A 23,880-nucleotide genomic window follows, 5' to 3' on the forward strand; every position below is an offset into this window, starting at 1 on the left:
CACTGCTGGTGGGAATGTAAAATGGTACAACCACTTTGGAAATCGATCTGGCTCTTCCTTAAAATGCTAGAAATAGAAGTACCATATGATCCAGCAGTCCCACTCCTTGGAGAAATAAGAACTGATACACGAATAGATATATGCACCCCATGTTCACTGAAGCTCTGTTCACAATAGCAAAAAGATGGAAGCAACCTAAGTGCCCATCAACAGACGAATGGATAAACAAATTATGGTACGTACACACAATGGAATACTACGCAACAATAAAGAACAATGAAGAATCTGAGAAACATCTCACAACATGGATGAATCTGGAAGGCATTATGCTGAGTGAAATTAGTCAGTGGCAAAAGGACAAATATTGTGTAAGACAACTATTATAAGAACTCAAGAAAAGGTTTAAACACAGAAGAAAACGTTCTTTGATGGTTATGCGGGTGGGGAGGGAGAAAACTTCACTAACTAGATAGTAGACAAGAATCATCTTAGGTGAAGGGAAGGACAACACACAACACAGGGGAAATTGGCACAACTGGACTAAACCAAAAGCTAGGAAGTTTTCTCAACACAACCAAACACTTCGAGGGACAGAGTAGCAAGGGCTGGGGTCTTGGGACCATAGTTTTGGGGGACATCTTGGTCAATTGTCATAACAAAGTTTATTAAGAAAATGTTCTGCATCCCACTTTGGTGAGTGGCATCTGGGGTCTTAAAAGCTTGCAAGCAGCCATCTAAGATGCATCAATTGGTCCCAGCCCACTTGGAGCAAAGGAGAATGAAGAACACCAAAGACACAAGAAAATATTAGCCCAAGAGACAAAAGGGCCACATAAACCAGAGACTCCATCAGCTTGAGACAAGAAGAACTAGATGGTGCCCAGCTACCACCAATGACCGCCCTGACAGGGAACACATCGGAGGGTCCCTGACAGAGCAGGAGAAAAGTGTGGAGCAGAAGTCCCATTCATGTAAAAAGACCAGACTTAATGGTCTGACTGAGACTGGAAGAACCCCAGAAGACATGGCCCCCGGACGCTCTGTCAACTCAGAACTAAAACCATTCCCGAAGCTCACTCTTCAGACAAAGATTAGACTGGACTATAAAACATAAAACAATACTCATTAAGAATGTGCCTCTTAGTTCAAGCAGATAGACGAGACCAAATGGGTGGTTCCTGTCTGGAGGCAGAATGAGAAGGCAGGAAGAGATAGAAGCTGGTTGGATGAACACAGGAAACCCCGGGGTAGAAAGGGGGAGTGTGCTGTCACATTATAGGGATGGCAACTAGTGTCACATTACAATATGTGTATAAATTTTTGTATGAGAAATTTACTTGAGCTGTAAACTTTCACCTAAATCACAATTTAAAAAAAAAAAAAGAGAGACAAAAGGTTTGATTCCCCAGGGGAAGATGGTTTTTCCCCCTCTTCCTCTGCCGTCATCCTTGCCTTGTATCTGCACGAACCATCTGGGCTAGCTGAACCAACCTCAGAAATGAAAGTGGTGTGACTTTCGGATGGGGGACTTCCCTACCAGAAACAGAGCAACAGGCAACAAGGCATTATCCACTAAGACAAGTTCCTACTGAGCAGGAGGAAAACGGAACTCCGGGATTAGTCTGGGTACACACTCCATTCTCTACATCTGATTTGTTCAATTGGAAAAACAATCTCCCTCCTTATGGAAAGGACCCCAAACGTATGGCAGATCTTTTTACTTCCATCTTCATCACCCACTGCCCTACCTGGGCTAATTCTCAGGCACTCTTGGCAATTCTTTTGAACCCAGGGACATTAGTCTTAAGAATAGCCAGGGAAAAAGCAGAGCATGTCCGTCAGCCCTACAACCCTATTCAACAAGCTCCTGATTTAGCAATACCTTCTTCTGAGCCTAGCTGGGACCATAATAATTCTCTGGGAGATGGCAGGCGCAACTATTTTTGGACTTGTCTTATTTTGGGGTTAAAAAGAGGTGGTCCAAAACAAAAAAAAATTAAATAAGATGTATGAGGTCTACCTTCTTTGAAAGAATTTTTGCTACATTCTGACAATATACAGATGTAGACCCAGAAAACCTAGAGAACGCAAACATAGTAAACATGGTATTTATTGGGCGAAGTGCAGCAGACACTAGAAAAATAGTTACAAAAAACCAAGGGAAGTCTAGGTATGAGGCTAGCACAATTAGTTGAAATAGATAGCGTTTAAAGGGCATACCAACAAAGACCAGGTCCAGGAAAAAAAAAAAAAAAAAACAGAAATTCAAACAGCAAGCAGCTTTCCTCATGGCCGCTCTGGTTTGGGGGCCTTTCAAACCAGGCCAACATAACCATCTGAAGGGACAGCTGCCTCAGGCATTGTCAAGAGCCTTCCCCCACTAGGTCAAAATCAGTGTGTTTATTGTAAACAGGAAGGGCACTGGAAGAAGGAATGTCCAAACTGGAAACCAGCGGAAGCCTAGCTGCCCCTGAGATGCTTCAATCTGCCCAGCCCAAAGATTCAGACTGACACTGAGGAGTACCGAGGGCATCCACCCACATCCAAGCTTCACCCACTGAGCCCCTGGTTACATTAAAGGTGAAAAATAACCTTGTAGATTTTCTTGTTGATACAGAAACAACCTATCCTGTTTTGAATCACTGGAAAGGATCACTTTCTCCCTGAGCTATGCAAGTAATCGGGGTAACAAAAACGACTTGTATAAGCAGGGCTCATCTGCTGGTGTAAATTTGCTTTCAACACTCCAGTGCTCCTGGTAAAGAAACCAAAAATAGGAGAGTATCGGTTTGTACAGGACTTACACACAGTCAGTCAGGTAACTGAAGACCTGCACCCTATAGTTCCAAACCCTTATGCCCCCCTAACTGCCCTGTCTCCAGGCTATGCCTGGTTTACTGTCCTACACCTGAAGGATGCCTTCCTTTGCATTCCTTTAGCTCATGAATCTCAGGAAATATTTGCCTTTGAATGAGAAGAACCCTGTTTGGGAGAAAAACAACAATATTGCTGGACTGTTCTCTCTCAGGGGTTCAAAAATAGCCCCATCCTATTTGGAACAGCCCTAGCAAAAGATCTTTGGGGTCTACAGATGGTTCGGGGTCTCCTTCAATATGTGGATGACCTCTTTGTCACTAGTCCTACCAAAAAGGACTCAGATAAAAACACAATTCTAACTTTGAACTTTCTAGCCCAGGCTGGTTATCAAATATCCACTGCCAAGGCTCAGCTTTCACAACAAAAGGTATCTTACCCAGGTTTCCAGATTTTTCAAGGTCAGCGGGCCCTGCTGCCGGAACACAAACAAGTGATCCTCCAGATTGCCACCCTGACCACCCGGAAGCAATTTCGAGGCTTTTTAGGTGTGGCTGGTTTTTGCAGGATTTGGATCCCAAACTTTGGGTTAATAACAAAGCCTCTCTATGAAGCCACCCATGGAAAGGACACTTTTGAATGAACAGATGAAAATCAAGGAAAAGCTAGCCTATGCTCCGGCATTTGGACTCCAGGGCCTCAGAAAGCCCTTCAAACTGTACGTACATGAAATGGAAGGAGTCACAGCAAGGGTTTTAACTCAACAACTGGGTCCTTGAAAAAGACCAGTAACATGTTTTTCTAAACTACTAGATCCAGTCCCCTCAGGGATGGCCAGCCTGTCTTACAGCAGTAGCAGCAACTTGCCTCCTTTTAGCTGAAGCGGAAAAGTTTACCTTAGGTCAGCCTATGACTGTGTTTGTGCCTCATGCAGTTCTCACCATAGTGGAGCAGAAAGGCAGGCTCTGGCTCACAGCAGGCCCAACGGCCCACTACCAAGCCCAGCTTCTGGACAATCCAGAGGTCACGCTCAAGGTAGATTCTACCCTGAACCCAGCCAGCCTGTTACCAACAAACCCTGCAGATGAGCCGGTCCATGACTGTCTCCAAACTATTGAAGAAGTCTATTCCAGTCGGCCGGACTTATCTAACCAGCCCATTTCAAATCCAGACTTAACCCTCTACACAGCTTTATAAAAAATAGAACTCAAAAAGCAGGCTATGCAGTGGTAACCCAAACCGATGTCCTGAAAGCCTGTCCTCTTCTGCCTGGAACCCTGGCACAGAAAGCAGAGTTAATTGCTCTCACGCAAGCCCTCCAAATAGCTGCCGGTGACCAACGTTTACACACACTCCAGGTATGCCTTCTCAGGCCTGCATGCTCACGGGGCCATTTTGGAAACAACAGGGCCTTTTAACATCAGCTTGGAAAGACATTAAGTATGCCACAGAATTTTTAGCCCTACTTAAATCTGTGAAAATGCCCACACAAGTTTCCGTCATGCATTGCCTGGGACATCAAAAGGGAACTTCCGATACTGTCTCAGGCAATGCTAATCCGCCAGAGCTGCTGCCAAACAAACTGTATATTCAAAGGCTAGTAAACAGCTAACTTTAATCCCTTCTTTACAACTTCCAGAAACAGCTCCAAATTACACTATTAGATATCTCAAACAAGCAGCTGAATGGGGAGCAACAATAGATTTTCATGGATGAAAACGTACACATGAAAGAAAGGTGATGATTCCAAGACACCTGATGGACCCCCTTCTCCGTGAAGCACATCATTCTATCCATTATGGGCAAAAAGCCCTTTACAACCTGGTGTCTAAACAATATTACTGGAGAAAACCTTCATCGAATTGTTCCTGCCAAATATGCACCCAAAACAACCGGGCCCCCTACCACTAGAATCCAGTATCAAAGACAGAGTTCAGGAAAAGACTGGCAAGGCGACTTCATTTATGTTGGTGTTCCTTGACACCTTTTCTTGTTGGGTAAAATCTTTCCCTTGTAAAACAGAGAAAGCATCAGAAGTTACAAAATGGCTCCTTAATAAAATCATTCCCAGGTTCAGCCTGCCTACAGCAATCAAAAGCGACAATGGATCTCACTTCACCTCACAGATTACACAAAAGTTTCCAGACTTTTAGAAATCAGCTGGAACTTACGCTCAGCCTAGAGACCACAGTCAAGCGGAAAAGTTGAAAAGATGAATCACATGCTAAAAACCCAAATTGCCAAAACCTGTCAAGAAACAAAGATAACCCGGCCCCAAGCTTTGCCCTTAGCCCTCTTGCGGGTACGGGCTACCCTCAGAAGTGGGCTCAAATTGAGCCCTTTCAAAATTATGTACAGAAAACCATTTCTTAAAAATAGCTTACCTTTAACCAGTACTCAGGTTTCTGTCACCAGGGAGCTCACTCTCTGAAAATATTTGTTGTTTTGTTGGGTGTTGTGTCTTCTATTCACAGGTATGCTCTTAGCCCTCTGAAATATCCTGTTGATGCCCCGCTTCACCCTTCCAGCCTGGTGACCAAGTTCTGCTGCAAACCTGGGAAGTGGAGCCCCTTGAACCCCGGTGGACTGGACCATACACTGTTCTTTTAACCACCCTCTTGGCAGCTAAACTTGAAAACATCAAAGCTTGGGTGCATCACACTCGCCTCAAACCTGCGCCATCCCGGGAAGACCCTCCGCAACAAGAACAACCTCAGCAAAACAACTGGACCTTCAAGCCTGTGCAGGACTTAAAATATCTGTTTAAAAAGAAAAACAAAACTAATGCCTAACCTGTGCCTCTTCAACCCGGAGACCCTCCATCATAATAGTGCTCATAATGTTTACATTGCCTTTACTGTCTTGGCAATCATTGTGTTCTTCTCTTTTTACAGCAGCTAGAAACTCCGTCTGATTGGTTGGTGGTCACAGGTAATTTCCCTGTTTCCCAGTTTTCATTGGTTCTGGCTTCTTGTTACTCAGCTGATAATTCTTTTACTAATCTGTCTGTTTTTGCCCTGCCTCTTAAACTGTCTTACAAGCTTAATTCAAAATCACCTAGCAGCTGTAAACATCATGATGCTTCAGACGTCTGACCGCATTCCTCTTAACAAACCTCCGATACTACAATGCACGTGCTTACACCAGTCAGCAAACTCAAAAATTCTGGAGGTCCGGGCCACCACCTACATAAAGATCTGTCTTGAAGATTGAAGACCATGAGAACCAGAGGAGGGAATGTAACCGAGGGGATTAAACTGTTCCCCCTCCTCCCATCACCACCCTCCCCATCTGTGAGTGCCTGATAAGACATTTCTGTGTTACAGCCCAAGGTCGTCTTACTGCTTTTCTGCTCAAGGCCACTTCACTACTCACCAACCACTCCCCTCCCCCGTTCTGACATGAACAATAAGCCACAAAGTTCTCCTTAGATAAACTTCATGTGCCCTACCCCCCAGCTGTCATATTGCACCACCACCGCACCCCCATACATATTAATTAGTTCCTGAAATTGCCTGCTTATTCTCAGAAACTTCACGAATTATGCATAAGTTCCCTATCCCAAACCCTATAACTGCCCTAAAATCCCCAACCTCGGGGAACTTGATTTGAGGCTCAGTCTCTGAGCTCCTTGCTTGATCGGCCGGCTTGCAATAAAGTCAACTTTCTCTTTCTCAAAGGCCTGGTGTCTCTTAATTGACTCGAGGGGTCACACCAGTCAGGACCCATTCCCATCAGGTTACACAAGCCACTAGAACTCAAATTGAACTCTACATGTGCTAAAAACAGCCATAATTTTAAGGGGCAAATCTCCACTTGCAGTTTGTGGTTTATTTCCAGCATTCAAATCTGCACAAGATGAGAAGATTAAAAAGTAATGTAAAAGAACAAGATAAAAATATTGAAAATCTGAAAGAAAAAGTTAACACGCTTCAAGCTCAGAATAAAGAACTAGAAACCAAGGTAGCATTTCAGTCTGAAACTTCTAGGATAAAGGTATGTAATGCAGTCTCTACAAGTAAATTGATCAAAGGCTTTTCCTCCTGTTTGATGGTGATTAGTCCCTGGGTGGCACAAATGTTAGCGCTAGAGTACTATCCGAAAGGTTGGCAGTTCGAACCTACCCAAACACATTTCAGGAGACAGGCCTGGCAATCTGCTTCCAAAAGGTCACACCCTTGAAAACCCTATGGAGCAGTCCAACTCTGCTCACATGAGGTCGCCATAAGTTGGAATCCACTCTGCAACAAGACACCAGAAATGAACCAACAGAGGATCACCTGATCACTGCAGAGCTCTTGTTACAGTTGTCTTAATGGGAAGTTACAATATCACCTTCCTTGAAAAACCAGGAACCTTGTTAAATTGTCTCTTCTCCGTATTTAAAACTGACCCATGGATAGAATTTACCATAATGATGCGTCAGTTCTTTGCATGAAGATGATATTCCACAAAGGCAGCCAAGGAGTTCTTTCTCTAAAATTGTTATCTGATCTCCAGGGCCTGGGGAAACCAGGCACGTTTGTTCCTATGATGAAAGTTGGATGCTGCTTTAAAACTGGTTTGGAGTACTGAATGTGAGAGATCTTCTTGGGTATCATTAGATTCCTATAGAACATTCTCATTTTAAGAGCCAACTTCGGATATAGGAAATGGATGCTCTCCATGGGTAAGCTATACTGAGGATAAATGACTGCAAATGAGCAACTGCAAAACTCAGGGTCAGAAGAAAGCCATTTGGTAAATTCCTGTTGTGGTGCACTGAGTTTCGTTTCCAGTACTGAAGGGCCTGATCTAAGGCTTTCAACTTTAAATTTTTTTTTATTAGAAAATGTTCTATATCCTACTTTGGTGAGCAGTGTCTGGGGTCTTAAAAGTTTGCGAGTGGCCATCTAAGATACAACTATTGGTCTCTTCTCGTCTGGAGCAAGGAAAGTGAAGAAAACCAAAGACACAAGGAAAACATTTGTCCAAAGGACTGATGCACTACATGAACCACGGCTTCCACCAGCCTGAGCCCAGAAGGACTAGATGATGCCTGGCTACCACCACCAGCTGTTCTGACAGGGATCACAATAGACAGTCCGGGACAGAGCAGGAGAAAAATGTAGAACACAATTCAAATTTAAAAAAAAGACCAGGCTTACTGGTCAGACAGAGACTGGAGGAACCCCTGAGACTATGGTTTCCGGACACCCTGCTAACTCAGAACTGAAGCCACTCCTGAAGTTTGCTTTTCAGCCAAAGAGTTGACAGGCCTATAAAACAAACAATAACACATGTGAGGAATGTGCTTCTTAGATCAGTCAAGTATACAAGACCAAATGGGCAACACCTGCCCAAAAGCACAGATGAGAAGATAGGAAGGGACAGGAAAACTGGACAAATGAAAGCAGGGAATCCTGGATGGAAAGAGGGAGAGTGCTGACACATTGCGGGGATTGCAACCAATGTCACGAAACAATTTGTGTATAAATTTTTTGAATGAGAAACTTAATTTGCTCTGTAAACTTTCCCCTAAGGCACAGTAAATTTTTTTAAAAAAGTAAAAAAAAAGATTATATTTTTTGTGGTAAGATATATTTAACAAAAAGTTTGTCGTTTTAACCATTTTTAAGTGTACACTTAGTGACATTAATTACATTCAGTATGTGGTGCTAACATCACCATTATTCATTTCCATCAACTTTTTACAGAAGTTTTTATGAGTGTAAATAGAAAATAATTTTTCTAGTACTCATTTCTAGTCTGATTTCATTTTTTACATTTAAGTCTTTGACTAACTTAAGAATTTGTTTAGCTAGCTTTGGTGGTGTAGTGGTTAAGAGCTTGGCTGGTAACCAAAAGGTCAGCAGTTGGAATCCATCAGCCGCTCCTTGGAAACACTATGGGGCAGTTCTGCTCTGTCCTATAGGGTCGCTATTTGGGTTTGGTTTTTGTTTTCTTAAGAAGTTTTAGTTTTAAATAAATTTCCATAATTTTATAAAATTTACAATTATTCTCCAAAGTTAATTTGGAAATTAATTTTTACAACTCAGAATGCTATTTTCCAGTGAAAAACTATCTTAAGTGGTGGTTGAGTTCCCACCTGATAAATAAAAATGTGTTTCTTCCACAATGGAGCAATTTTGATGAATATGTGCAAAAAGACAGTATAGGAAACAAAACACTTATAATATTAATAAATAAAAAATGAAAACTATTTCTTCCATTTCATTCTTTTTAAGCCAGCAAGCATAACGTGAGAAAAATTAATTGCATTATAAGGCAAGTTCTATAAGGGTAAGGTGTTTATCTATTTTTATTTACTGCTATATCCACAGAACAGTGCCTGGCTCATAGCAGGTCCACAGTAAATGTTTGTTGAATAAATATTTGTTGAAGACTTTGGAGTTTATTGACGATGTTAGTAGCAGGACCTTCTGGGGATTTTAAGGGATTTTTAAGCAGCTAAGTGCATTAACTGTTTGTACCACCCAGGGACTCCATGTTAGAATAAACTAACTGTAAAAAAAAACACATTTTTGAGGCAACCAGAGAAAACTAACCATGGACTTGGTATTGGGGGGTATTAAGAATTATTTTTAATGGTAATATAATTGTGTTTTCTTTAAAGCTTTTGCCTTTTAGAGATACACATGGAAGTATTGACAGGAGAAATATGATGTCTGGGGTTTACTTTAAAATACTCCAGCAAAACAAATAAAAACAATAACAGAAATTGTGTGTGTGTGTGTGTGTGTGTATGTGTGTGTATGTGTAGTAGATACAAGAAGTAGGGCTTCATTGTTGAAGCTGGTAATGTGTACAAGGGGATTCATTATACTACCCTCTCTACTGTGCGATTTTTGAAACAAAAATTAGAAAATAAAAAAATAACAGGTAACTCGAAAATAGTAAGTATACACACATATGTATATGTAGATATATTTAAATCAGGAGTATGTGTATATTTGTGAGAAAGAGACCACCAGAAGTGAGACCTCAGAGCTTTCAGTTATGAAAAGCCAAAAAACACAGGCTGAAGGGAGCTTAAGAAATGAAAACCCAAATATTATGTTTCCCAGCATTCTCCATTAGGTGGTGTTATTGCAGTCCTTATTTTATTAATACAATATTTTTATTCCACCATCTGTCAGTTTGTCTACTATGGTAGCTTGTGTATTGCTACAATGATGGAAGCTATGCCACTGGCATTTCAGATACCAGCAGGGTCATTCATGGTGGACAGTTCAGCAGTTTCCAGACTAATACAGACTAGGAAGAAAGGCTTGGCAATCTACATCTGAAAATTAGCCAGCGTAACCTTATGGATCACAACAGAACTTTGATTTGCTTGTTTTGGAAACATCATCAGGAGGGATTAATTACTGGAGGAGGACATCATGTTTGGTGCAGTAGAGGGCTAGTGATGGATTGGCACAGTAGCCTCATCAATGGACTTGAACATACTGGCGATTGTAAGGATGATGCGGGACGACCGGGAAATATTTCCTACTGTTGCAGACGAGGTTGCCATGAGTAAAGAGCTGACTGGAAGGCCCCTAAAACAACATATTTTTATCAAAGTCCCTGGATGGTGCAAATGGTTCAAGCGCTTGGGTGTTAACCAAAAGGATATAAATTCATGTCAATGCAGAGATGCCTTGGAAGAGAGTCCGGGCATCTAATTTCAAAAAATCTGCCACTGAAAACTATGGAGCACCGTTCTACTCTGGCACATAGGAGGTCGCCATGAGTTGAAGGTGACTGGGTGGCAAATGGTTCTTTTGGTTAACGGCGCTCTTGCTTTCTTAAATCCACACTGCAGTTACCAAGATCCATCTACAATGAAATCTGACCCCGTCCAAAGAGGGGAGCAGAGCCAGATTGAGTACACACAGATAAGAGAATCCCCAAGTACTAAAGCTAATCCAGGTTGGCCTTTTGCTTTCTCAGTCCCGTCGAAGGTTGAACGGTGGTTCACTACAGGCTCCAGATTAGAAAGGACCGAAAGAGGGAGTCGGAAAGCAGGCTGCTTCCTCCTTGTAAGTGGTCAGCCAAGGAAAAAGCGGGAGAACCAGCGACAAGGTCCAGCTTCCTAGAGAGGAAGACCCGAAGGCCCAACTAGGCGCCGTGAGTAGTGACGCATTTCCGGAGCGCAGCGCCGGCGGAGGTGAGTGCAGGGTGGGAAAACTGTTCGCACCCCAGGTGAAGCTGGAATGAAGCTGCTGCACTGCTTCACAGGGCTTCTGGAAGCCCGAGCCCAGGGAGGGAGCAGCAGCACCCGGGAGAGTGGTGGCGGTCAGCCGGGCATCCCGCCCTTACTTGGAATCCTTCACTCCCACGCTGCGACCGCTTTGAGAAATGGGGACTGTGGCTGTCGGCCGCCGCGTCAAAGAAGTGGCCCTGTGTGACCGACACGACCACAGAACCTCTCGTCAATTTAGTCCGTTACCTTTCGAGCGCCTACTAAGTGCAGTGTTGTTCTATGTTCTGGAGATGCAGCTGTGACTGAAACAGACCCAAGAAGCTTTCAGCCTAATGAGAAAGTCATATATCAAGTTTGATCGTAACTCTCTCCCGCTCATAGCGCTGTAATGACGCTCTATTGTGTTTAGGCTGAAGGCCTACCTTCTTAACGTTAGGAAGGCCCTGCATGGTCTGATGTCTTGCAGCTTCTTCGCTCTTGTCTGGCAGCACACTTGCGCTTAGCTCTGATACAGCCTCCTCGGCCTTTTTACTTTTGGAACATGTGGTTCTTTCAGCAAAGATTCCCCCTTTGACCTAGTTAATTCCTCTCCATAAATCTTCCTTGACTAGGGCAGCTCACCCTGGTTTCTGTGGCACAATCTACCTCTTTACAGGCTTTTCAGACCAGCTTATACCTCTTTGCTAGTACTTGACAGCGTTGTAACCTTACAGTTGTTAGAGAAACTGAGGCCCAAACTGAGATTCCTCTGAGTGTTTAGGAGCATTCACAAAGGTCACTGACCAATGTGAAATCCACCCAAGAACATATAGAAATAATGTAGAGACAGATAATCATAAAATTGCAACCTCCCTTGGATTGGATAGCCGTGAAGCCATTTGAAATTTATCTTGTGCAAAGAGTTTGACTTTAGGCAATTTCAGGTGAATGGGGACCACAGAAACTAATTGTGGCCTAATGTCAGCTAATCTCAGAAAGGAGGGCTTGATTTCAATCAGTCATGTTGAGATTAGTGTATAGTTAGTTAAATTTCTACTCTGTTCCCTCTTCTTTTAAAAATATCATTGTAACTAGCCTGCATTGAGCCATTTGTTTTTTTAAAAACAATATGGTTTCCCTTACAGAATAACTGCTCGAATAAAGTCTGTATACTTTATTTGTGCTTTGAGTGTATTTTTTTTAACAGAATTATTTGAATACAAGTTATACAAGAAGAATTTCTTTTCCTTCAGTATTTGAATCCCTAGCGCCAACCACATTGCCTGTCACAATATGCATCAATGAATATTTGTTGAATGAAAAGGCAAATAAATTTGTAATTCCAATATGACATACTTGGTATAAGGAAAGGGAAAACATGCCCAGCACATCTGATTTAATTTGGATCCTCCAGGATACTACTTTCAAATTGAGGTCTGAAGGGTGAGCAGGAGTTAACTAATTAAAGAGGGACATTTAGTAAATGAGTGTTGCTGCTGTTATTGGCAGGTTTGTTGGTTTAAAGGAAAGCCTTTGACTGGGCTAGGCTCACTCTTGGTTTCCTTTGTTTCTTTCCTCAGCCTCTTCTCTTCCCTGAGAAGGAGCCCCGATGATGGCAGCTATGACCCTGAAAACCCAGCACAAGGTGAGCTGTGGATCCCTCAGGTCAGCCTGAGAGAGATCTGATTTGAAGGAAATGGGGAATGTTAGGGGCGATTCTGGCAAGTCTTAGAGCCAACACAGCAGGAAGATGCCTGTTGATTCCCTTCACTGGGACTGGATGCTGGGGGAAGAGAGCTGATGGTGAGGGGCTGAGCAGCCAGAGACCCCAGGGCCTATGAAGTGATGGATGGAGACAGCTGGAGAGAGTGTCCTGGGAAGCAGAAGTGCATCTTCCTTCATTCTGAGGATCTCTGTTGAGCCACAGGATCCCCAAGTCCAGTAGTTCTCCCTAGCAGAGGGATCTGTGCGAATGAGGGGCTCAGGGTGATGATGTAGGTTATCCAGTACACAGTGGGAGCAAGGTCACAAGGTGCTTGGGGATTGAGGGAGTGGAGGCAGAGGGACAACAGGGAAAATATAAGAAATAGGAGCTAAAAATTGTACAACAACTATGGAATGGTGGTATGACGCTTCCTCAAAAAGCTAGAAATGGAAATACCTTATGATCCAGCAATCCCACTCCTAGGTATATATCCAAAAGATATAAGAGCAGTGACATGAATAGACTTATGCACACCTATGTCCATTGCAGCATTATTCACAGTAGCAGAAAGATGGGAACAATCTAAGCGTGATCAACGGATGAATAGATAAGTTGTGGTACTGACATACAATGGATTACTAGGCAACTATAAAGAATAATGAGGACTCTGTGAAACATAACATGAATGAATCTCGAGGACAATTTGCTGAGTGAAATAAGTTAATCACAAAAGGACAAATATTGTATGGTTCCAGTATTATAAAAAGTCAAGGATATATATACACAGAAAGCAGCATTCTTTGATGGCTCCTAGGGATGGGAGGGGGAGGGAGAATCACTTTCTTCCTTTTTTGAACAATTCATTGTTTAGGTGAAGGTTTAGAGAGCAAATTAGTTTGCCATTCAACAATTTATACAAAGCTCGTTTCAGGAATCACATTCTAGATAGTAGACACGTGTTATTTTTGGTGATGGGAAAGACAATACCACATATGGGTGAAGTCTGTACAATTTGACCAAGGTAAATAAAGACGCTAAGAAGTACACAAGAAAAAGGGACAATTTTGGTAAATACTATAACATATAAGATTTTGTAACAATAGTAGTAACAACCAAAAAATATGTGTGTGGTTACATCGGTAGATATGTATGCATATATGTGTGTAGGAGGGTATTGTGAGTAAATAGATGTGCATGTGTAGCTGTATCTGTAGATATATATATATATGTTTGTGTGTGCTGCGTACATATCCGTATATATAACGAAGCACATAGGGGGCACAGTTACGGAGGTTTCCTAGACATATCCAACAACTTGCAGGATTGGTTGACTGGGTTAAAATGCTTAGGACCATAGTCTCATGGGACAGCTTAGTCAATTGGCATAATATAGTTCATAAAGATAATGTTCTACATCCTGGTTTGGTGAGTAGTATCTGGGGTCTTAAAAGCTTGTGAGCCACCATCTAAGATACAACTTGTCTGGAGCAAAAGAGAATGAAGGAAACCAAAGACTCAAAGAAGAAACTAGTCCACGGGACTAATAGCCCACACGAATCACGGCCTCTTCTAAACTGAGGCCTGACTAGCACTACCGACCGTTCTGACCAGGGACACAATAGAAGATCCTGGATAGAATGGGAGAAAAGTGTAGAACAAAATTAAAATGCCTAAAAGAGGCCAGACCTACTGGGTCAATAAAGACTAGAGGAACCCCTGAGACTGTCACCTTAAGGTAGGTACCCTTTGAACTTGGAACTGAAGCTATTTCTGGAGGTCACCGTTCAGCCAAATAATAGATTGACTTATAAAATAATTACTCACCCCTGAGTAATGTGTTCCCTTAAGCAATTAACTATATGAGACCAAATGGTCAACATTTATCCAAAAGCAAAGATGAGAAGGCAAGGAGGGGCAGGGAAGCTAGATCAGTGGAAACAGAATAAACAGAATGGAAATATTGAAAATGCTGATACACTGTAAAAATTGTAACTAATGTCACAGAACATTTTGTATAAAAATTGTTAAATGGGGACCTAATTTGCAGTGTAAACTTTTACCTAAAACACAATAAAATGTATTTTTTAAATTCCATGGCAAAGTAAAAAAAAAGAAAGAAATAGGGTCCTATACTGCTTGTTCTTTGGGAAGGGGGCAGAAGTTGGGGGTTCAAGATCAATGTGGGAAAGAATTGGTCAAGGAAGAGCAAATAAATGTCTTTCTCGAGAGTCTGTACTGCTGATTGAGTGAAACAGAATGCTGTGATGTGAAAATTAGTTCTAGGTGGCAGGAAATTTAATTTTAGTTTAGATTTTCCATCAGTCTGCAGTGGCATGATGTCCCTCGAACCAGTCACTTAACCACTTAGTACCTCAGCTGATTTCATCTGCCTGATGGCAACAATGCCCTTCATTTCCAGGTTAGGGAGAAAGATTTTGCCAAGTGCCTTTTAGCTCTGCAGACCAGTGAGTTGCTGAGTGCTATTTGATATTATTTTTCTTCTTGAGGCTTCTCTAGCATCTTATCATCTGTTATCATATCCCAAGTACCAATCCCAAATGTCTACTGTTTGTGTGCTCCCTCCACTTAATATCACACTATGTGGTAGCCTAATCGAAACACATTGGAGATGCAATTCATTGTCTTCCTTGTACCTTCCCTCCTGCATTTCCACCAACTGCCGTATGGCCACATCACCATCCTGGCCACTCTGTTCTTAGATTTCAGAGCCGTTGTTGACTCTTCATGCTTTCTTTTGATCTCCGTTCAATCCAAGTCCTGTTGTTCCTGTCTCAGCACCCATTTGTCCCCTTCTTTGTATGGCTTTCCATCCAATTTCATCATCCCTCTCCTGGGACATTGTCAGCAGAGCTTCCCAGCTATTTCCTTAGTTTCTAGTCCTTGGCCTTCCCATCATCTTATATTTGTTGCCTTTAGAGTTAGTTCAGGCTCAGGAGCTTGGATTCAAGTCTGTTGTATGGTGATCATTCAAGTGTTTTAACTAAGGAAGTTGACAGGCTCAGGTTGGTGTTTTATAAAGATTATGCTATGTGCTGGACAGAAGGTGGACTTGAGGGATGAGTCTGGAGTTAGGGACTATTGCAGTGGTCCAAGTGACAGTTGCTGAGGACTAGAACTAGGTGGTGATTGATGATGGTGAGTAGGAGTCAGATTCAAGAAATACATAGGAGTTAAAATTGGCAGGATTTGATTACTGATGCTTGTAAGAAGTGAGGAGTGACTAGGGGGATAGTAAAGAATGATTCTCAGGTTTCTAGCATCGGAGACCAGGCTGAAAATGGTGCTACTAACTGAGAAGGGAATAAAAATAATAGCCAAGATCGTGTTTGAGCATTTACCATTCGTTTTTCCCTGGGCTGAGCAGTTTTTATCAATTAGAGGGAGAAACCAACTCAGGGAGGGAGATGTACTGTTCAGATATACTGGAGCTCAGTACTAGATGGTGCCACGTATGTGTTAGGAAAGTACCTGGCATGAAGGGTGCTAGTTGAGGCGGGTCACCTGTGGAGGCAGTGCTGTGATTGCTGCCAAATCATATGAGACCTTGGAGTGAGGAAATGGGAGGATCATCATTGCACAGGGAAGGCACCAAGATTGATACCAAAGGCCAAGGAGACAAGCATAAGCCAGACCATAGGCTGTCTGGGCAGAAGGAGTTGGGGCTGGTAGGGAGGTTTGGTTGGCAGAGGACAGATTATCTCAGAGTTAGAAGGAGAGGCAGCCACACGAGCTACCCAGCAGCAGTTAGAATCAGGAAGACCTTCTCCTAGGAAGCCCATTGTGCTGAGTGGGCTGTTTAGGTAGCACAGGGTTCCCCTCTGCTGGAGGTACTTGAGCAGAGGCAGCACAGCCCTCCTGTTTTTGAGGGGGTGGGTGGCCTAACAGGGTTCAAACATCAGATGAGGGTTACAGGAGACCAATACCCATTCGGACAAACTATGCCTCTGTTCTTGGTAGGTGGGAACGAAGATTGGGTAGAGCGGCAGGTGTGGGAATACACCAGGGCTCAGGGTAAGTGTGGGGAGCTGGGTGGGCTGGGCCTCCAGTCAGCAGGTAGGTCCTGAGATGGCACCAGTAAGGAGGGCAGTTGGTGGCCAATCCTCTGCTTGTAAGTGGAAGGTTCAAAAGGTTGGAAGGTCATACGCAGAAACGAAGAGGTTTGCTTCAAGAAGGTGAATTCCTGAAAAACTTTCTCTGTTCCAATTTTCTATAATGTTATCCTGCCTTTTGTAATAGTACATCTCATGTGCAAGTAGAAGCTCCTCTGATAGTGACAGGAGTTTCAGATTTTTTGATTGTAGATGCAGTCATTTGACTAGCACTCATGTCCACATCCTTTCACCCTTTCTTCATGTCCCACCCCTCACAGGACCCTACCCCAAGCACTCATACTATCCCCTCTGTACCACCCTCTGGCCCTGAGCCAGAGGATTGGCTCTGGGGCAGCAGGAAACTGTTGTTTTAGGAGGCGGTGACCTTCGAGGACGTGGCTGTGTACTTCACTCGAACAGAATGGGCTGGACTTTCTCCCACACAGAGGGCTCTGTACAGACATGTGATGCTGGAGAATTATGGGAACTTGACTTTCCTGGGTAAGGAACTTTCCTTCTGGGACTTGGATCTGTACTTCTGGTTTCCTTCCTTCTTTTCTCCTTACAGGCTGGGGTGTGGTGTGGTTATCCTCCACTGAATGGTGGCTCCAGGGCTGAGGCTAAATGGCCAGCCTCAGAAGTTGATGCATAGGGAGAGGTGTCAGGTCACTTTGATCCCAATGTAGGGAATTGGTGTTCGCTGGTAAGAGCACGGCACATCCTCCAAAGGGTCTGCGTGTGTTTCTATTGCCAAAGCCATGTTCTCAGCTTGTTGTATCTTCCTCATTGTGTAGGGAAGGGTGTGACCCCTTCCCTGTATTTGCACATGTCTTGCAGGATTTCACTGACTTTCCTGCTTTTGAGTGGTTTTCAAGGAAGAGGTCACAAATACTCAGTTTCCTCTTGATCTAAATCTCTTTGGCCATCCCCAGTCCTGAGTCCTCTTCTACGGTTCTTATTCTTACTGAGACTTTTGGGTTTTCCTTCTTTTGACACAGCAAACACAGGGCCGAAAGATGCCATTGTCTTTCCCCCTTTCAGGATACCCCGTTCCCGAACCTTCTCTGATCTCCCTTCTGGAGGGAGGGGATTTGCCTTGGGGCCTGGAGACACAGGATGATCCACCTGCAGAAAGGACCAAAGACATCTGTAAAGGTAAGCGGAGCAGGTTTAGAACCAGCAACCATAGAGCTTTCCAGAGCAGCGTATTTGAAAATGATTCATGCTGGGCGGGATTTGAAGAAAATAGATTATTTCTGCTAACAGGTAGAATTTGAAATCTTTCCACACAAATCTTAACTCTTACCAACATATTACCACCTAATACATCTTCTGTACAATTCTTGAATCCGTTGCTCGTTCTAAGTTTCAACATTGCCTTAGTGTCCTTCCTTCCTTGGACAGGATGGATTTATTCAGGGGCAATTTTTGAGTGTTTGCATGTGCCAAGCTTTGTTTAAGAAGCTCTGGAGAGAAATCTGTACACTAGTGTTCATTGTGGCACTTTTAACAATAGCCAAAAGGAATCAACCAAAGTATCCATCAACAGATAAATGGATAAACAAAATGTGGTATTGCTCAGCCATAATGAAACTGGAGGACATTATGCTGAGTGAAATAAGTCAATCGCAAAAGGACAAATATTTTATGAGACCTCTATTGTAAAAACCCATGAAAAAGTTTACACACAAGAAGTAACCATCTTTGTTGGTTACCAGGGTTGGGAGGGGTGAGGGAGAAATACTAAATAGACAATAGATAAGTGGTATCTTTGGTGAAGGGTGAGACAGTACACAATATTGGGGAATCCAGCACAACTTGTACAAGGAAAGGTCATGGAAGCTCCAAAGACACATCCAAACTCCCTGAGGGACTGAATTGCTGGGCAGAGGGCTGTGGGGACCATGGTGTTGGGGAACATCTAGCTCAATTGGCATAACACAGTTTATAAAGAAAATGTTCTACATTCTACCTTGGTGAGTAACGTCTGGGGTCTTAAAAGCCTGTGAGCAGCCATCTAAGATACTTCACTGGTCTCACCCCTTCAGGAGAAAAGGAGAATAAAGAGAACAGGATACAAGGAAAAGATTAGTCCAAAGGACTAATGGACCACAGTTACCAAGGCCTCCACCAGACTGAGTCCAGTACAGCTAGATGGTGCCTGGCTACCACCACTGACTGCTCTGACCGGGATCACAACAGAGGGTTCTGGACAGAGCTGGAGAAGGATGTAGAACAAAATTCTAACACACACAAAAAAGACCAAATTTACTGGCCTAAAAGAGACTGGAGAAACCCTGAGATATGGCCCCCAGACACCCTTTTAGCTCAGTAGTGAAGTCTCTTCTGAGGTTCACTGTTCAGCTGGGGATTGGACGGCCCCCATAAAACAAAACGGGACTAAAGGCACAGCAGTCCAGGGACAAGGACTAGAAGGCAGAAGGGGACAGGAAAGCTGGTGATAGGGAACCAAGGTTGAATAAGGACAGTGTTGACGTGTAGTAGGGTTGTTAACCATTGTCACAGGGCAACATGTGTACTAACTGTTTAAAGAGAAACTATTTTGTTCTGTAAACCTTCATCTAAGGTGAGAATAGCAGCACAACTGGAAGAGCATAGTCGATGTCACTGAACTGTGCATGTGGAAATTTTTGAAATGGTGTATCTTTGGCTATGTATATTTTCACCAAAAAAAAAAAAAAAAAAGGTCAAGAAGGGAGAGGGTTGACATGTCATGGGGTTGTTAACCAATGTCATAAAACAATATGTGTACTACTGTTTAATGAGAAACTATTTGTTCTGTAAACCTTCACCTGCAGTACAATAAAAAAAATAAAATTAAAAAAAAAATAGAAATACTGCTCAGCCATAAAGAGAAATGAAGTCCTGATGCATGCCACAACATAGATGAACCTTGAAAACATGCTGAGCAAAACAAGTCAGTTGCAAAAGGACAAATACTGTATGAGCTCACTTATATCAAATACGCAAATATGTAGACACCAAAGATTATTAGTGGTTACCAGGAGTGAGAAGGGGGGGAGGGAGTTTTTGCTTAGGGGGCAGTGAGTTTATGTTACTAATGATAAAATAATCTAGAGAAGGATAGTGAGAATAGTTGCACAACTTGAAAGAGTGTAATGAGTGTCACTGAATTATGCATGTAGAAATTTTTGTATCAGTATATGTTCTGCTGCATATATTTTCATCATAATAATAAAAAAAAAGAGATGGCACTCTGGAGGATACTAGTTATGGAGACAGATGTAAAGACTTGCAAAAGAGTGTGTTAAGTGCTGTTGCTGGTATATAAGCAGTGGGCTGTGGGAGCACAAGAGATGGAGGGGTTCAAGTGATTCCAATGGAGAAGTTTCCGATTTAACAGATAACAGTAATTTTAGATGGGGACAAAAAAGAAAGCTAGTTTGCTCTGAGAAAGGGAATAGAGAATCCAATAAATTGTGAAGGGCTTAGCAGGAGAATCACCTGGAGAGCATGTTTAAAAATAGATATCTCTGGAGGCCCCCTGCAAGCATTCTTTTGTCTTTTTTAGTAAGCTGTGCGAAAGCAAGAAGCCTAAGACTAGAAGCCAAACAGGACTTTATTTTCTCTATTTCTGTGTTATTAATGTACCTTTTAATGTGGAGCACATGAAGTGGGGCTAATTCAAATTGAGTTGTGCTGTAAGAGTAAAACACACACTGGATTTTGAATAATTAGTACCAAAAAATGTGAATTAATCTCAATAATTTTTATACTGATTACATTTTGAAATGGTGATATTTTGGATATACTAAGTAAAATAAAGTATATTATTAAAACTTGTTTCATCATTTTCTGTTTACTTTTTCTAATGTGGCTACCAGAAAATTTTAAATTGCATATGTGGCTTGCATTTATGGCTCACGTTATATTTCTGCTGGGCAGCCCTGCTCTACTACAGAGCATACCCTTAAGCCCCCTTACTTAGCCAACCACGGATAAACATTACTGGTGTATCTTACCCACCCACCCTTGTCTGGAAAATCTAGAATGCAGAGTTTATGGCAGACCTGAAGAGCTCTGTTCTAGGGAACTCACTGCAGGGAACAGGAAATGAGAGAGCAGGCAAAGAGACTTGGGGCAGGAGCAGTGACCTTTACCATAGTGACCTTGCCACTAGTGACAGAGGCCTATAATTGCTGCATTTTAGAAATATTAACTTGACATAATATATGGCTTAATTGGACTGAGGGGGAAATGAAGGCATAAAAACCTGTTTTTTATATATATATATACACTTTAATTTTATTGTGCTTTAGGTGAAAGTTTACAGCACACCCCAGAAAGCATGGCCCCTGGACTCTCTGTCAACCCAGAACTAAAACCATTCCCAAGGCCAACTCTTCAGACAAAGATTAGACTGGACTATGGGACATAAAATGATACTCGTGAAGGGTATGCTTCTTAGCTGAAGTAGATACATGAGACTAAAAGGGCAGTTTCTGTCCGGAGGTGAGATGAGAAGGCAGAGAGGGTCAGGAGCTGGTTGAATGGACATGGGAAATCAGGGGTGGCAGGGAGGAGTGTGCTGTCACAATATAGGGAGAGCAATTAGGGTCACATTGCAATGTATGTATAAATTTTTGTATGAGAGACTAACTTGAATTGTAAACTTTCGCTTAAACTACAACAATAAAAAAATAAAAAAAAGTTTACAGCACAAATTAGTTTCTCATTAGAAAATTTATACACAAATTGTTTTGTGACGTTGGTTGCAATCCCTGCAGTGTGTCACCACTCTCCCCCTTTCCCTTTACACCCCAGGCTCCCTATGTCCACTCATCCAGTTTTCCTGTCCCTTCCTGCCTTCTCGTCTTTGCTTTTGGGCAGGTCTTGTCCATTTGGTCTCGTATACTTGATTGAACTAAGGAGCACAATCCTTATTGTTTGTTTTATAGTCCTGTCTAATGTTTGGCTGAAAGGTGGACTTTGGGATTGACTTCAGTTCTGAGTTAGCAGGTCCATAGTCTCAGGGATTCCTCCAGTCTCTGTCAGACCAGTAAGTCTGGTCTTTTTTTGTGAATTTGAATTTTGTTCTACATTTTTCTCCCACTCTGTCTGGGACCCTCTATTGTAAAACCTGGTATATTGTTGTTATACTGCAGTTAGTTACTTTGAGGCCTCCACTTGGGTGAGGACAGGGTAATATAGGGACAGAAGAGATCATAAGGAGTGTGCGGTGGCATTGACAAAGCTTAGCAGTGGAAACAAGTCAGATAACATAGGAGAATCATGGTATAAGAATAGTTTTTATGGTGAAGATGACACACTGGATTTTTCACGTGAAGTTTGTGGGAGAAGAGTGTGGAAGATGCTTCAGCTCTTTTTCTTACTATGTTAGACACCAGAGAGTCCACACTGGGGAGAAACCCTATCCATGTGAGGAGTGTGGGAAATCCTTTAATGAGAGTTCTTCATTAATTAGTCATCAGAGAATCCACACTGGAGAGAAACCTTATCAGTGTGAGGAGTGCGGGAGAGCCTGTAATAATAGTGCAAGTCTGATCAGACATCAGAGAATCCACAGTGGGGACAGACCCTATCACTGTAAGGAGTGTGGAAATGGCTTCCCCAGTAGTTCTGAGTTGGTTAGACATCAGCGAATCCACACTGGAGAGAAACCCTGTAAGTGTAATGAGTGTGGAAAAGCTTTCACTGTTAAATCAACATTAAGTTGGCATCAGAGAATCCACAGTGGTGAGAAACCCTATGAATGTAGCAAGTGTGGGGAAACCTTTAGGACTTTGGGACACACAGCTGTCTGAGTGTAGCATAGCAGGCTGTTGAGAATGCAGGTCTATAATATGGGGATGAGGTCAGGTCAGGAATTGCACAAGCTGTCAGAAAGTCTGGAAACAGGCAAATATACATAATGGTGTCAAGGACATCTTTAGTCTATTTAAAAAATGTGTTATTATCTATGTTTTGAGATTTTATGGCCACCCTGTATATGTGGGAGTCCTCTATGTCAGTGGTTCTCAACCAAGGGTGATTTTGCCCCCCAGGGACATTGGGCAATGTCTGGAGACATTTTTGGTTGTCCAAGACTGGTCCAGGGAGTGGTGCTGCTTCAGTAGGGATGTTGCTAAATATCCTACAATACACAGGACATCCCTCTACAGCTAAGACTTCTCTGGCCCAAAATGTCAAAAGTGCTGAGGTTGAGCAACCCTGCTCTGTATAAAAGATTCATGTAGCTGAAATTTTCCCAGGATAGAATTCTTTCAGCACTTCCTCTCTGCTATCCTACAGCCCAGTGCCTTCAATGCTCAGTGTCTCAAGTATTTTGGAAAATCTGCAGGATGTGGATTCTAAACAAACAAAAGAAACAGCATGTTAATTGCTCTTACCTCCTGATGACTTTTATTCTTGCCAGCCCAGTGTTTCCTCTTGCTCTTAGATCCAGTGTCCCTTCTTCCATAAGCATTTTCAGGCATGTAAGTACTGTGAAGTCACAAGTTATTAGGTATACATTAAGTATACAAAGGAAGCAATCTTCTATGTTGGAAAGTAGAGTGACCTGGGGTTCAAAACCTAGTTTCCTGTTCCACCTCTACCACTTTCTGCATCTGTGGTAGTTGGTACTTCCATTTCAATAGCTTCCTATTTCTGGCAGACTGACATGGAGGTTGGGATAGTAATCTCTAAAGCCCGATGCTCTATTGTTTCTAGTATAATTCTCAGGTTGTATTTGTGTTTTCTGTTTCTTATGTCAGATGCTGAGACCAACATTCCCAGTGACTCCACATCAACACAAAGAATCTCTGGAGAAAGAGACATGATATCATGTGGGCTGCAGAAGAGTGTTCCTCAGGGAACTGACTTTCCAGAAACATGTGAAGTGGAGAAGCATCAGGAAATCCCCATAGTGAAAAGTATTAGAGGAAAGTTTGAGAGAATCCACTGTGTAGGGAAACCCTTCAGATGTGACGAGTGTGGGAAATGCTTCAGCTCTTTTTCTTACTATGTTAGACACCAGAGAGTCCACACTGGGGAGAAACCCTATCCATGTGAGGAGTGTGGGAAATCCTTTAATG

The 23,880-nt window shown here is 42.6% G+C and overlaps 2 protein-coding genes across 2 annotated transcripts in view; one reads left to right on the top strand and one right to left on the bottom strand.

Annotated features, from left to right (window-relative positions):
* The window catches only part of CHST4 (carbohydrate sulfotransferase 4), a 61,387-nt gene extending 55,161 nt beyond the window's left edge, over positions 1-6,226 (bottom strand). The window contains exons 1-2 of the mRNA XM_023741886.1: positions 5,608-6,226; positions 5,199-5,368 (exon numbers count right to left, since the gene is read on the bottom strand). The gene's annotated coding sequence lies outside the window, so the exon portion shown is untranslated. The remainder of the gene's footprint in view (positions 1-5,198; positions 5,369-5,607) is intronic.
* Positions 6,227-12,596: 6,370 nt separating this feature from the next.
* ZNF19 (zinc finger protein 19) overlaps positions 12,597-23,880 on the top strand; it is a 19,393-nt gene continuing 8,109 nt past the window's right edge. Inside the window, exons 1-4 of the mRNA XM_023741928.1 lie at positions 12,597-12,629; positions 17,176-17,302; positions 17,843-17,956; positions 23,560-23,853. Of these exons, the coding sequence (XP_023597696.1) occupies positions 12,597-12,629; positions 17,176-17,302; positions 17,843-17,956; positions 23,560-23,853 (568 nt within the window). The remainder of the gene's footprint in view (positions 12,630-17,175; positions 17,303-17,842; positions 17,957-23,559; positions 23,854-23,880) is intronic.

Source organism: Trichechus manatus, unplaced genomic scaffold (genome assembly GCF_000243295.1).
Source record: "Trichechus manatus latirostris isolate Lorelei unplaced genomic scaffold, TriManLat1.0 scaffold00194, whole genome shotgun sequence".
Taxonomy (NCBI): Eukaryota; Metazoa; Chordata; class Mammalia; order Sirenia; family Trichechidae; genus Trichechus; species Trichechus manatus.